General features: G+C 39.9%; 1 protein-coding gene across 11 annotated transcripts in view; it reads left to right on the top strand.

The window, feature by feature from the left end:
* Positions 1-214: 214 nt before the first annotated feature.
* The window catches only part of CCDC34 (coiled-coil domain containing 34), a 17,199-nt gene continuing 2,327 nt past the window's right edge, over positions 215-15,086 (top strand). The window contains exons 1-7 of one of the 11 annotated variants that reach the window (XM_083465286.1): positions 215-357; positions 613-845; positions 4,553-4,682; positions 5,233-5,349; positions 9,317-9,475; positions 11,025-11,166; positions 13,944-14,372. In XM_083465286.1, coding sequence (XP_083321412.1) covers positions 631-845; positions 4,553-4,682; positions 5,233-5,349; positions 9,317-9,475; positions 11,025-11,166; positions 13,944-14,155 — 975 coding nt within the window. In that variant the 5' untranslated portion in view covers positions 215-357; positions 613-630 and the 3' untranslated portion in view covers positions 14,156-14,372. The other 10 variants (XM_083465294.1, XM_083465291.1, XM_083465287.1 and 7 more) reach the window with 10 other exon arrangements.

Genomic DNA, 15,086 nt, shown 5'->3' with positions numbered 1-15,086 from the left:
GGCGTTTCTGAAGGAACAAACTATAGTGACGGAGGCAGCGGGCATTGTTGAGGTAATTCAACCAAGCGACGTGGGGCGGGGCTGTGGAAGGGAGGCCGTTTTAGTGTTTCGTTTTGTTTTACTAATTTCGGGAAAGCGAAAAGGGAAGAGGAGACGCGGGAGGAGTAGCCGGGCCCGACTCCCCTCTCTCTCTGAGGACAACAGAGCGGTGAAAGAGGCCCTCAAGGCGGGCAAGCGGGCTGCCGGCGTCGCCGTTGCCATGGCGCCCATTGCGCGTAGTGGTTGGCGGAGCGGGCCGGGCCGCGGGGACCGCTGGGAGCAGAGCAGGCGCTGCGGGTTTCAAAGCGGCGGCCTCAGGTAGAACGGCTGCTCTCTCGGCGTCGCTGTCCTCGGGGCGGTTGGGGAGGGAGCGCGGCAGCGGCGGCGGCGGAGCGGCCTTGGGGGAGGGAGGTGCGGCCCAAGACCGGGGGGCCTCGGAGGGATGGAGGGCCTAGTAGTTGGTACCTGGGGAGCTGAGGAGGTGGGAACAAAGAGGTTGAGTCCGGAGCTCCCTCAGGTGCGGAAGGCGGTCTTTGAGAAATGCCCGCCGCTCATTCTCACGTTCCTTCCTAGCAGGTCGGTGTCAGCGCCATGCCCACCTCCGTGCCCCCAAGTAGCAGGCGGGGGGCAGCCTATTCCACCCCACCCTCCCCTGCTAGCTCCGACGACGAGGGGGCCGGCAAGTCTTCCTCTTTCTCCCTGATCTCTCCGAGTTTCCACGGAAGTTTCCACCGAGCGAGGCAGGAGGAAGAGGCAACATCAGCTAGCAGGGGATCAGGCATCCCTCAAAGGATTAAACAGCATAGGTAACGTGTCGCCCACCCGTGCTGCAGCTCTTAGGCCCTGCTCAAGTGGCCTTGGATTATTTTGTTGCTCAGTATGTTTACATACAGTAGACCTGCAACTTACACACGTTTCGCTTGTGCACTTTCAGCTGTAGGCGCTTGAGGAAAAAATTATAAAGGGGGCAGCTGCCCAGGGGAAATTTGGCAGTCCCACCTGCTATTGCACCCAATGTGTTTTCACTATATTGATTTTGGCATTATGCACGATTGTCAAAACATAACCCCCAAGTAAGGCACGGGTCTGCTGTACTTATTACCTAATACCGAAGACCGTCCCTGCGTGTTTACTAAACAGCAAATGCAATCTGTGCAGCAGTGAAACTGAGATACTACAGTATAATACAGTGCAATATCACATAAAACTACAGTACTGTGCAATAAAGCAATACAAGCCTTTAAAAAATATATCTGCCTTGAACCCACTGGAATAGCAACACCTTTCGAACTGTATATCATACCGACATGAAAAGTGTTCCGCATGCATAATTCCCCTGGATTGTGGTTGGCAGACTTGACACATGGGTTGCACAACTAGGGATTTGTGGCACAACAGGAGCTGGAGGATCTGTGGAGCTGGCTATGATGTAGCCAGGTGTCACCTTCCTGTCTGGGTAGTCAATAGACTACAGGCAAAATCAGACAAGGCACTGGGGCCTTCTGTGTACCTTAATTCATTTTAGACTAGTATTATATTGTGCTTTGCCTTGGCTTATAGCATACTGGTCAAAAAACTGATCACTGTGGATTTACATAGATTTTGCATACTACATTCTACATAAAAATGCATTATGTATATGATAGTTGTGCTTGAAATTGTTCTTTTAGTGTTAGTGCAGACCTCCCTTGTTGTTATTCATATAAGGAAAGCAGCCTGAAACAGATGTGGGCTGTGAGAAAGCATGTGTGAGTAGAAATAGATTTGGATTTCTGTTCTCATCCTGAAGGAAAGTTCTTACCCCAAGATACTATTTATGGGTTAGTGGAGTCTGTAACCTGAAATGTATGTAACCTGAAGCGTATGTAACCCAAGGTACCACTGTATTCCTCTTTGGGCTCTTATTAAGCCACAGAAAGCCTGGGTATTAAAATAATAGAAAGCAACAAGACCTCCATTCAAGGCTGGCATGAAGAAATAGTGAACTTGCCATCTTATTTTAATTTATTTCCCAACATTTATTTACCACTTGATTGTAATGAAACTTGAGTTGACAAAAACAGTAAAAGTATCAGTAAAAAAAGTATTTAAAATATTCAAAGAATGATTAAAATCAACAATAAGATAAAACCAGATTAAAACACCCAGCTAGTATGTTACCTGCAAATAGTAATATTTAGTAATTCTTTCTCTTATCCTCCCTCCAAAAAACCCTGTAGGAAATATTGCTAAAGATATTTGAGTGTTCCTGGTCTAAGTTCCATTACATATTAACACCATACCCCTAAGCACATTTGCTCAGAAGTAATCTCAGGGAAAGATGGACTAAGATCTTTTAAAATTTAAAAATGCTATGAGACACCAGTGCCTCATTTTTTTCTATTTAAAAACTAAGCTAAAATAGTAAATATTTATTTAACTCTTCTAGTATATTGGTATTAGAAAGTCTGTCAAAATGAATCTTTGTCCGGGCATTAGTGAGAGTATTGTATTTTCTATGGCATGTTTATATCAAAGCTTTGATCTTCGACACAGAATAGCTTTGATCTTGAACATACTTTCTCATACTTCTGAAATATTAGTTCAGTGTACAGTGTATGTTAAATGGGTAATACAATATGTTGCTGATTTGTAGACCTCATTGAGTAGTTTGTCTAGTTGACTAATTATTAAATATATTAGATTTGAAAAATAAATTCATAAATTGTGACTCTTTTAGAAAACACAGGAATATGAATACACTGGCTATTTCAAAAAGAGCCCAGTGACTTTCAGTAACATTTTGATGTTGAAACCTTGCCAAGCAATGCTACATTATGTAGACATAGCCCACCTTGCTATGTCACAAAGCCCCCAGTTAGTACGTTATAGCTCAGATAATCCTGAGTATTGTATGTGTGTGTAGCTTGTCACATAAAACTGAATTTAGTTATTTAAGAACTATATTCATAAATTGAAAGTATTTATATTTGAGATTATACCATAAATGTAATTATTTAATGATATCTGATTCCCCCCTATCCCCAGCCCTTAATGGTTAATTATCTGGTTTAGTGAACAGGTTGCAGTCCTGAAATGCATTTTTCTGTGCTGCTTTTGATAGGCTTTCCTCACTGTGCCTACCAGCAGTGGCGTAGCGTGGGGGGTGCAGGGGGCCCAGCTGCACCGGGCGCAACATCTGGGGGGGGCGCGGAAGAGACTCAAGTGCTAAAATCCACGGATTAGGGGGCACAAATTACTTGCCTTGCCCTGGGTGCTGACAACCCACGCTACGCTACTACCTACCAGTGTCAAATAGCTTCTTAGGTTCAAGCTACATCTTAACAACTATGCAAGTCAATTTCAGTCTCTTTGTATAAGTGAAATGAGGCTCTGTGATTACAAGTTTCAACAGAGGAATATATTTCCCTTCTTACTGCTCAAGTTGTTCTCCAGCTGCTTTTCTCCCCTTGGGGAGAGGATTTTAAACAGAAACACAGCAGAGAGGATTAATCAGTGTCTTTCTTCCCACCTTCCCATTTTGCTCCTCCCCAGCCTCTAATTGTGGCCTTTAATATAAAAGTCAAGAGACCAGTTGCATTTCCATACTGTATTTTACTTTGGTTTTATGGTTTTATTTTGTACTTTAATATTATTGTATGTCATTTAGAGAGCTTTGCTGTTGTGCATCATAAACATGCTTTTAACTAAGAATAATATTGATACAGTTGTTAAAATAGTTAAACTGTACACTCTAGATGGTGCTGCCTTTGATAATGGTTTGGAAACTGTAGTTAGTACAAGTTCGGAATGTGGTATTTACATTCTTAACTGAGACTTTGTGTTATGATACTTGTAGGCAAGTATTAATCAGGTTGTATTGTTTACTGGTCCATATCTGGGCCCAGTTTTTGGTACAGGTTTTGACTTTTGAAGCTCTTCACAACTTAGGATCAGGATCAGACTGATTGAAAATTATATTGTCTCCATGTGGACTGTTTACTTGTGCTTTAAGATCTTCAGTAGATGGTATTATGTCAGTGTCCAGCTGTCTGAGGCATAGTGATGGCTATCAGGAGATGGCCTTCTTTGTAGTGGGTCCATAATCTAATGGTCTCCTCAAAGAAGCTCACCTAGTGCCTACTTCTTTGTTGTTTCAGCATGAGGCCAAAGTCCTTTTATTTTTCTAAATCTTCTAGTCAAAACCATAGTCCTTCAGATGTTTTTTACTTGGTACCTTTTAATTCTACTGTTTTTCCACTGCTGGAATACTTTGTAGGTTAACTGTTTTTGTGTTTTTACATATAAACTTTCAGACATTTTTATTGAAGGACATTATAAAAGTATCTTAAATATTATACTTTGGTCCTTGTACTTCAATGAATTTTAAAAGTAGTTTGCCAGTTTTAGGAATTGCTTCCAACCATACTGTACAAAAGAGGAAGATGTACATAATAAGACATCTTTGATACCATTAACTAGTAAATGGCATTCCCATAAAACACTGTCTAATTTTGTACCTGTCACTTCACAGTGCAGACCATTTTAAAGATACAAAAAGGAAAAATCGGCCAATTGTGGAAGAAAATCTCTCGCCATGGGAAGAGTGGTTCCTTTCCAAAGAGAAAGAGTTACGTGCTCGACTACAAGAACGAGCTATGAAGGTGAATACTTAATATAATTTACATTTGACAGCAGATTGCCAGGCACCAAAATGTACATTTCCCATATTATTTGGGAAAAACAGATTTGGATGATTTATATTGCTTCATATATTGCTAACAGAAGCCATTCACTGGGTGTTGCCACTGTCATATGCTGACAGCTTCTAGGAGCAACAGCTGAGAACTGATTGCGGGGTGGGGTGGATGAGGACCAATGATAGACAAACTACTCAGAAAAAGCACAACATGTCCCTCACCAGAGATACTGCTGTTAAAGACAACTTCAGCCCTTTATACATGAAGAAGTGTCTCCAGCCCCATCGTTCCCCCTGTGGAATGCCCTCCCATCAGATGTCAAGGAAATAAAAAACTATTTGACTTTTAAAAGACACCTGAAGGCAGCCCTGTATGGAGAAGGGCTGTTTGATGTTTTACTGTGCTTGATATTTTAATTTATTGGAAGCTGCCCAGAGTGGCTGAGGCAAACCAGTCAGATGGGTGGGAAAAAAAAAGTAGTAGTAGTAGTAATGTTTTGTTGTTGTTATTATAGGAGGTGAATCAGGAAAAGGAGAAAAGGAGGGAAAAACAGGAACGCGAAATAAAAAAAAAGCTGGCTGAAGAGAAGCACAAAGAGTGGGTCCAGAAAAAAAATGAAGAGGTGAAAAGGGTGAAGAATTTCATAGCATTTTTCTTAAATAATGTCTTACATTTTTCACATAGCCAGTTATTTCCTTTTTATGTGTACTTGGCCTGGTCTAGGAATAACATAAATTACCAAGCTAACATAAACACTGTTGGATTTCATGCTAATACAGATATTTTTTTCCACATTTTTTTCATAGTTCAACAGGAATGAATCGCATACTTAGTCTCCAGGGGTCTGTGCTTAAAGCTTGACACCTATAATGTCAGTGGCAGTAATTAATATGAGTTTATTAAATGGCAGAGTATCTGAGCAATCCTACAAATGTCTATTCAAAAGAAAGTTCCATTAAATGACGCTAATTCCCAAGACTGGGTTGAGGACTGTAGCCTTAGTATTCTTCTAGCTATTTTTAATATCAGTAGGCACATCAGTCCTATTCCATTCTGTCCACTTTCAGCATGGAAGCAGACTTAAGTCTACTCCATCCTGTTTCTATACGGAAAACAAAACTACTCATAGGGTGGTCCAGGGGCTACCTCTGAGTCTGTTTTCAATTTTAAAGGTAATTCCACGTAGGGAAACCATTATTTATACAGTCTCCCTGTGAGTGATGGCATGTCATAAATTCTGATGACTCCCAGTTTTGCTATTTGCAATGCACAACAGCAGGAGAGGATGCTCATGTTCCAGATGCTATTCAGGTGGCTGGAATTACCATTAAAAAATGAAAATGGACTCGGAAGCAACCCTCAAACACATCTTGTTGTGGAACCTGTAGGAATGTTGATTCCAAAGTGGACTCCAAATCCAGTCTGCTTATTGATCCAGGTGGTTCACATCAGGTGAGTCTGCTTAAAACCAGTTTGTCAGTTCTACTCCATACCTCCTTTTGAATAATGAAAAGTTATATTAGACTGGTATTGTGTCTGGTTGAGATTCAGAGTAGTCTTACTGTAGATATTCAAAACAGATGAAAAGCATACTGGTTTTGAGAATATGTATGCTAATAGTAAATAGTCACCAGGTCACAAACCTTATTTTAGTGCATACTTTATTCTACAGATATGCAGAGCTAAAGGAACGTTTGTCCTTTCAGTCCACCACTTCCTCACCATATGCAAGAACAAAAAGGTTTTGGCACAACATTATTTAAATAAATTATAAGCTTGCCCTTTGAATCAAAGTGTGGTAGTTTGAGACTAGAATCAATTAGACTGACCAAGTGAAAAATGTTAACTCTTACAGGGTAAAAAGTTAGTTCAGTTTGAAAGTAGATGAGCTTAGGTTAATATACTCTTTGCATGTTGTATTTTATCTTGGTGGCTAGCCATTTCAGGCAACATTGTGTGGAAATGTGGGATATACATTTAAATAATAAATCAGTAATAATACCTACAGCAGCACAAGTACAGAAATGTTTGTAAAGAAGCACCTTATGAATAGGTGCACCAATTTTATTGCTTCCTAAGCTGCTGTCACCAGCTCACAGAGGAGGTTGACAGTGATGTGGCAAGTAACCACTGCTCCTTCAGGGTTGCATGTGGTACTCCTTTACAATGATTCACTAGGGGCATGTGATTGGACCATGCTACAGCAGATCCCAGCAGATCGGCATACCAGTTGTTGGAAACCACAGGAGGGGAGGTTGCTCTTGTGCTCTGGTCCTGTTTGTGGGCTTCCCATGGGCATCTGGTTGGCCACTGTGAGAACAGGATACTGCACTAGATATTTTTTCCCACAGACTCTTCATACGTTCTTACATGTACTTACTAGTATCATAGAACAGTGACATCTGTTTAAACCATAGTAGTATAAACACTTCAAGCCCTGATTTAATTATTGTCAAGTTGGAGAAGCTGATACTAGCAGATGAGGTGTACAGTGCATGTTCAAACAGGGAAGGACAGTTGAATGAATTAGAATTTCCTCATGACATAGAATGGCATCTGAATAAATGCCAAGCAAAATGGTTAGCAGGATTATAGAAAAGGGATAATGACAAAGGTATTTGGTTTATGCATTGCTTCAAATCACATTAGAGGGTGGGGTAAGTTTTGTAAAGGTTTTTCTTAAGAGAAGAATCTTAATACGGTCTGCTCACCCTTGAATATCTTGGCCCAAACTACTTTCATCATTTATAATATAACCACCTCTCTGAGAACTCGGAGTAGTGTACATGGTGTCATCCCTTTCCAGCATTGCTTGTGCATCAATTGGCTAGGTTGACAGCTGTTGACTCAATGTATCTTGGGGAGGTTCAAGGCTGAACCTGTGACTTAGCAGTTGAAGTCCCAACACTCCAGCCACTACACCAAACTTACTCTTCTTTACATTTTGTATAAAGGAAACTAGTAGGCACAGGATAATAAATGAAAGCGTTCTTAGGGCAGTGTTGAAATTCTTTAAAACAGTAATGTGTAAGTCAGTGGAATCATTACTGTTTTATTAATCTGATCTTTTTTTTCTTTCCTTATTTATTAACTTTCTATACCACCCTTCAAGGAGCACAGGGTGTTTACAATATAAAAATACATACAATAATAACAAACTAGCCTGGTATATGTATGCATTGCTGCTGTTTGCAAGTGCCACTGTTTGCAGTAATGAATGTTTGTAAAGGGTAGAAGGTATTGTAAAGGTATTGCATTATCCCCCTATTCCTTTTAAGTTTTTGATTGAAATAAAGTTGAAAAGGGGTATGCCTGCAAGCTTCATTTGTTTGTATTATCTCTAATAATGTTCTTGGGTGGAGTAGTGGGAACTGAAGTCTTTCATCCTAAGGATAACTGGTATTTTTAGAATAAATTAATTTGACAGAACTCTGTGATTGTCAATGGCATTAAAGGGTAAATAAACTCATCAGTAATTTTAAAAATAGATCGTATCACTAATGAAGACAAGATCAAAGCATTTTTTCTGAGAAGCAGACTGAAAACACATATGTATTTTGAAGTGTAGACATGACAAATATGTAGCTTTCTAGTTCTTTTTATCAGGACCAAAAACTCACTGAGGTAATGGGCTGTCTATGCAAGTCGTATTTTTCTCTTAATGAATAAATTGTGGAACAAATAAAACTTTAAACAACATTTAATATGATATTAATCATAGAAATAAATAGGCAGAATTGAACCAGGGTCTCCATGCCAATCACTCTGAAACAAGCCTGAGCAGTGGGAAGAACTTGATTTAGGGCCTGACACACCCTTTTATGTTCCAGCCTGTGTTCTGGGTTCCCCTTGGCTAATCTGGGCATAAGGCGCTTTTCCAAGAAAAGGTGAAGCCAAGCAATCTAGGCGGTCTCTTTCATGAAGCACAAGTACATTGGCAAATGCTTATTTCACAAACCAGTTTATTAATTTACAGGGAACATAAAAACTCACAGCATAAAAAAAATACTTACACTTTTATTGAAGATTGTCAAAGGCAGCTAGAGCTTTCCATTATTTAACTGGTTCTTTTGTTTATAGTGTCCAGAGGTTGCTGCATGGAGTTATCTGTAGTTGTCCATGCTTGTCCTAGCTGCAGGTAACTCATCTCTTCATCTGGATAACCATCTACAAACTGGTCATATCTCTTTCACTGTAAAAAAACAACACAAACAACAACAACAACAACACACACGCAAAGAAACCACCAACTTGAATAATCATATCAAGACTTTCATACCACCTGTGCAACATTCATGTGAATCAGTAGTGTCAGTACAATGGGAAAGTACAGTGTTTCCAGATACCAGGAGCTATTCACATTTGAGCTGAATGCTGCAAGAAGAATGACAGAAGGCACCTATCTGGACCAGTGAATTACCTTTATCTGGGTTTTACCACTTCAGTAGGTCAGGATGCCCATAAATACTTAGCGTACAAGAAAAAAAATCTGCAAATAGAGAACAAGGATATGAGGGGAAAGGGTTCTAGTCTAGTCAACTTTTTGTAGTAGTTGTTATTACTGCTCTCTCTTAAATGTTTTCTATTATTATCTACAGGAAAAACGGGAAAGGGAACTTAAGCTCAGCAAAGAGATGGCAGAAAAAGCAGCCAAAGAACTTGAGAGAGCACAATCAAAGGAAAAGTCGCGAGAGATGTATCAGGAATGGCTAAAGAAAAAGAAAATGGAAGAAGGTCAGAAGAAGAAGGAAGAGAAGGTAACTTTTATCCCATTTTTTCATTTGAAGAGATGCTGATCTGGTTTTGCTTGCACTTAGAGGTGTAACCCACACATAGTTCTCATCTGGAATGAGTTCCCGTTTTGAGGATTTTTCTTATCCTCTACTTTGCAGCTTGGCTTACTTGATGAATTTATTTGTATAGCTTTGTTGATTAAGTTAGCCTTGGAATCATAGAGAAATTTATAGCATACTGCATGTGCAATATTGTAATCGAGATGTCTTTCAGAGGGATTAATGGGTGATGAAGATGTATGCTAATGTGAGGAGTAATCCATTTTTGTTTCAGAAAAGGGACTGGGGTACAATGAAGCTTGTGAACGTTGCAGTGTTATCGAAGTTTATTAAATGCACACTTCATTTTCTAGCTCCCCTTCATGGTATAACTGTTATTCACAGCTACATAAGAATCACAGGATTTCTAAAAGAATTGTGTTTTTGTTCAACTGGCGCCAAACAGTTTGTAGATTTTGCAGATATACGGATATACCATTCTCTGAAAGTTGTATTTTTAAACCAACAACATATCTTGTTGGACTGATATTATGATGCAACTGAAACATGTTACTCCATAACAATAGTAATAACAAAATTCATATAGTGTTTTTTGATTGTTCACAGCCTTCCACCCATGTATCATGTCAGTAATCTGGACGCAATGCAAGGGGTTGGTTTTGACCTTTAAGGTCCTTCACAGCTTGGGACCAGGCTAGCTGAAGGACTGCCATTTTCCACATGTACCTACCTGGACCCTGAGATCTTCAAACATCCTTCTCCAAGTGCGCCCACTGAGTGAGGTGTGGCAGGTGGCTATGGGAGAGGGAACCTACTTGGTGGTAGCACCCTAGATGTGGGATGTTATACCCAGAGAGGCTCACCTGGCACCTGGTTTATTCTCATTTTGGCACCAGGTGAAAATCTTTTTTTATTTTCCCAAGCCTTTTAATCTCTTTTGGCATTAAGGTGTTTTAACTCTACAACTCATTTCTTTAAGCTGTATTTATACTTCTAGTATCTTATTACTGAATTTTAAATTGATTTCTTTCTCGATTTATGCCTCCCTGAGAACTTTGTTATAGGGTGTCCTCTAACTACTGTAAATAAACTCTTCTTTAAGGTAGGTCAGTAACATCTCCATATTACAAATTGTAGAACTTCAATAATAGTGTTCACCTGGTGAATTCGTTGCTGAGATTACATTTGAATTAGGGAGAGGATGCTTCACTACACTGTGTCCTGATAGTACATTGGTGGCCTTGTTTTGTAAATCATGAAAACATACATGAAACTTTTGAAGCACCAAATGTATAAACCAGCCAAAATGAGAGACTTTAAAATCTTGTTTATGTCAGTGTTGGAATTAGAACATGAGTTTAAATCTTTCAAATTCAAATCAGTAGGACTTACAGGTGCTTAACTATAATTGGATTGTACCCAGAGTAATTGGTTACAGTGGTGAAGTAATACATCTGGAAGAAGACAGTTGTATTAAGACATTTTGGCATTCTTGGCTCTTTTCCTTTTGTAGGAGAAGGAAAAACAACGGGAAGCTGAACTACAGGAGAAAAAAGAAAAATCAGAGCAGATGTTCAAAGAATGGCTGCAAAATTCCAAAACTAAGCCCCGCCAAGCATCAGCTGGCTGTGCCTTTGCAGATGGGAAAGATACTGGTTTGTATCTGTACTAGACAGACTAATACAGTCTTCATAACTTGTGTAGCAGGAGCAGTTTTCTGATACTTTTACTATTTATTTTTGAATATTTTGTTTTAAATGTTCATCTGCTAGAACTCCGTAGCCATAGATGTGGATACAGACAGGCCACAAACAGTAGATGTTGCCTCACATTAAGGAATGTGTATATTTGGTCCCATTCCACACCCCAAATAACTCAAGATTATATCATTGGAAATCTTCTACTTTTGAAAGCATTCATTTTGGTCAGTAGAGTTCAGTAAAAGATACTGGCACATACATTCTTGTTCTTTGCAGTGCCTATTCTTCCAAGAATGCTCTTCTATTCATACATTTATTAAATGTTTAATCTGCCTTTATACTGATTAACATCTTCCAGAGTTGATGGCAGCCTCCTCAATTAGAGAAGACTCCTTGCTGCAGAAGTTTAAGCCATGCAGTGCTGACGGGAGCAAAAAGCAGTTCCATAGTTTCTTTGCACTCACTTTTTCTCTTCACATGAGTAATGACTGAAGGGGGCTAAAGATTATGGTTTCTGCCTGCACCTAAAACATTGGGCCTTATCGTCAAACCTTTCAAGGCAAATGTAGCCACCACCTTTGAGACAGATTCATAAGTTTGGACCTCAGTTCATGATAGGCCTATTGAAGGTTTTACCAATGAAGAAAATTGGCCTCTCTCATATCGGCCCAGATCTAATTTTTGTGCAGTGTAGAAGTTGTCTTTGGGTAGATATCCTGAGTCAAGTTGTGCAGGCTTATGCCCTGTTGAAATCAGTTGGCCTGACACCATGTGCATGACTCCAGCCTGCCTACCCACCCTTGATCCTATTTTCAATAAAACACATCCTGTTACAGCCAGAAAAGCATATTTGTTGTTTCTGGCCTTATTTTTTTTCTAGAAAAAAATAAGCATACTTGTCATTTAAATGACATTTCTTTCATAGTTATTTGCCAAATGTGTTGCACTTATAAAAATGTTAACCTAAACTATTTGCTGGGAGAGGCTGCTGTTCCTTTTGAACACTAAACAGCACACCAGACACAAAACCAGTTGCTGTTTTGCTTTGGTTTGATCATAGATAGTGGTGCATACTTCTTTCATGCTGTGTCTTGGGACATTGTTACAGTACTTGCAGACAGCTGCTGTCACTTGTCTAAGTAATTTATTAAAAATATTCTTCCCAGTTTTGTTCACAGTAGAGAACATATTCCAGACTTTGTTTTGACCACTCCAATGAAATGTATTTACATTTCTTTCCAGACAAATAGGATTGTTATGGCAAAGGCACCACATTCCTGCTGCCATAATTTAGGTATAGCCCATGCAACACACTCTCCTTCTCTGATAAACAGTGATAAAAATGAAGCAATGATGAAAATAAACTGACCTTTAACATTGGCATTTTGGGTAGCAAATTCAGTACTCTCACACTGGTGAATGGAAGGAAATTGACAGAAGAGGAGTTTTGTGTCTCTTCCTGTGCCCCTGAAATTGTCTCTGGAGGGTTGGAGCATGACATAGATCGCTTGGGGAGGGAGGTCACCTAAAATTGGGCAATGCACCTTGCTCAAACCAAGCTCTACTCACACGTGATGCCTCCACCCAGTTTTGTGTGACTCCCCCCTGCTCCCACTGGCAGCCTCCTGTGCCTCATGCCACTCTGTTTAGGAAATTTTCCTTACCCTCCAGGGAGTGATGACAGCAAAGTTCCCTTCCATGAACTTTCTTAAATTCATGGGATATCAGGATCCGAGAGACTGTTCATTATACTGCTGAGATCTACAGAGTGGAAGGATATTTGTATATTTATTGTCCTGTAAATTGCCCAGGGATGTGTTAAAGACATCCTTAAAGGCCATTGTAAGGTATCGTGAGATCTCAGTTGATCTTTCAGGTGAAGAAAGTTAAATAGGATACAATATAGGCCAGCTGATCCCTTATTTGTTACAGACTATAAAATTGTATATAAAGTATAAGCTCTGAAAGTGAAAATAAATCCTGGTTCATTGAATGTAGGAAAGGAACTATGCAGACTATAACTGCTGGAAGGATTTGTAGTCTTAGGTAGATGGTACATTTTAAAAACCCCAAAAACTTGTGTGTAAAATTTCATTAAAGTGGCAGAGTTCTTGGGCAGAACAATCATAAGCTGGTGATGGGGGATGCTGTGCAGAGAGAGAAATCTCTACTTCCGAAGTGCTGGCAACTTCTGCAAGCCACGGGGGGGGGGGGGGAGAGATATGGCTTATTTATTTATATCTGTTTTGCATTTCAGTGACACTAATGAAAGAAGAAATAAGCCAACTCTGCAGATAGCGTTCTTTCTCACTTTGGGTGGAGGTGTCAGGAGACAATGGAACTTTAGACAGCTCCAAGGTCTCCCTGATACAATGCTGACATCTCTCCCTGTGTCTGGTTCTGCTGTGCTTGGCGAACCACTTTCAGTAAAGCAGTAGCCGAGCTTTCCACTCCTGCACATAGCAAAGCTCTGCCTGCACAACTCCCTCTTTGCCTGTAGAGAGGTGGATCTACAGCATCTTCCAGCCCCTCGGCTGCCCTCCCATGAAGCATAGAATGATCCCTGAATCTTAACTTAGAATGACTAACCCCGCAGTGTTGTCGACTCAGAGGCGAGCCTTTCTTTGTTCAATGGGTTTTGTTCATAGGTAAGTGTGTAGGATTGCACCCTAAGAAACAATGTTATTGCTAATAGTTTAGATTGAAACATTGTGCTTCTTTAAACATTCCAGGCTATCCAGAAGGAAGTACATATCCAGCTCCAGCCTTTTACAATCCAGTCCCTTGGAAACCAGTTCATGTGCCTCCTCCCAAGGAAGAAAAGTATGTTTCAGTGAAGAAAAATAAGAGGCCTAAATCCAGTCACACATATAGACCTTCTATGCCTTTTCATAAATCCAAAAGCAGTCTTTATATTGGGTCATTGTGCAGAATCCAGAGATAGTTCAGGGCTCATTATTTTTATTTTAACTTGGCCTTATAGTGTAATTTATGATGTATTACTGACAACATTTTGTAAACAGCTATCCTTAATTGTAGGCAAATGTTTTCGATTTTCTTGTTAAAATAAGGCACGCAGGACAAAATCAGTGTCATTTTAATGTATTATGTGTGATGCATTGTGAGCCATATTTTAAACAATAAAAAGTAATTATTTTCAACCTTTCCCTAATATTCTTCTACTTTAGGTACTGTATTTGCAGATGCAACTTCTAGTGTTCCTGTGCTTAGCATTGAGATTGTTGCTTTAGAAGTTTATAGTAATGTCAGAGTAAGAAGGCATATCTTTTCTAAGAGTAAGATTTTGGATTTAAGCTCATTTGGGCCTGTTAACAGCTGTGGGACTATGTGTGCTTTAATCTAACTGTACTTATGTAACCAGTTTGCAGAGTGTGACGTCAAGGAACTTTCTGATACCACTTCTGTTAAATGATTTGTGAAATGCTCCCCTTTGCTCTACTATAACCTGCTATGGAATAATCAAACAGTATTTATTTTATGTAGCACTGTTGTAGCTTTCCAGAGTGTACTACATTTTCTGCTCCTCTTGGCTCTTTTCTGGTGAATTTTAAATACTAAGTACTTCTTTGTGGATTTCTAATAAGTAAATAGTGATTAAAAAAAGGTAAAGGACCCCTGACAGTTTAAATCCAGTCGCAAACGACTCTAGGGTTGCGGCACTCATTTCGCTTTTGTGGCAAGGGAGCCAACGTTTGTCCGCAGACAGTTTTTCCAGGTCATGTGGCCAGCATGACTAAGCCACTTCTGGCAAAACCAGAGCAGCACACGGAAACGCCGTTTAGGCTTCCCGCCGGAGCGGTACCTATTTATCTACTTGCACTTTGACGTACTTTCGAACTGCTAGGTTGGCAGGA

Source organism: Podarcis liolepis (genome assembly GCF_965112155.1).
Source record: "Podarcis liolepis genome assembly, chromosome: 1".
In the NCBI taxonomy this organism is placed as follows: Eukaryota; Metazoa; Chordata; class Lepidosauria; order Squamata; family Lacertidae; genus Podarcis; species Podarcis liolepis.
Note: the sequence above shows the minus strand (reverse complement) of the source record. Positions and strands in the feature narration are given on the sequence as shown.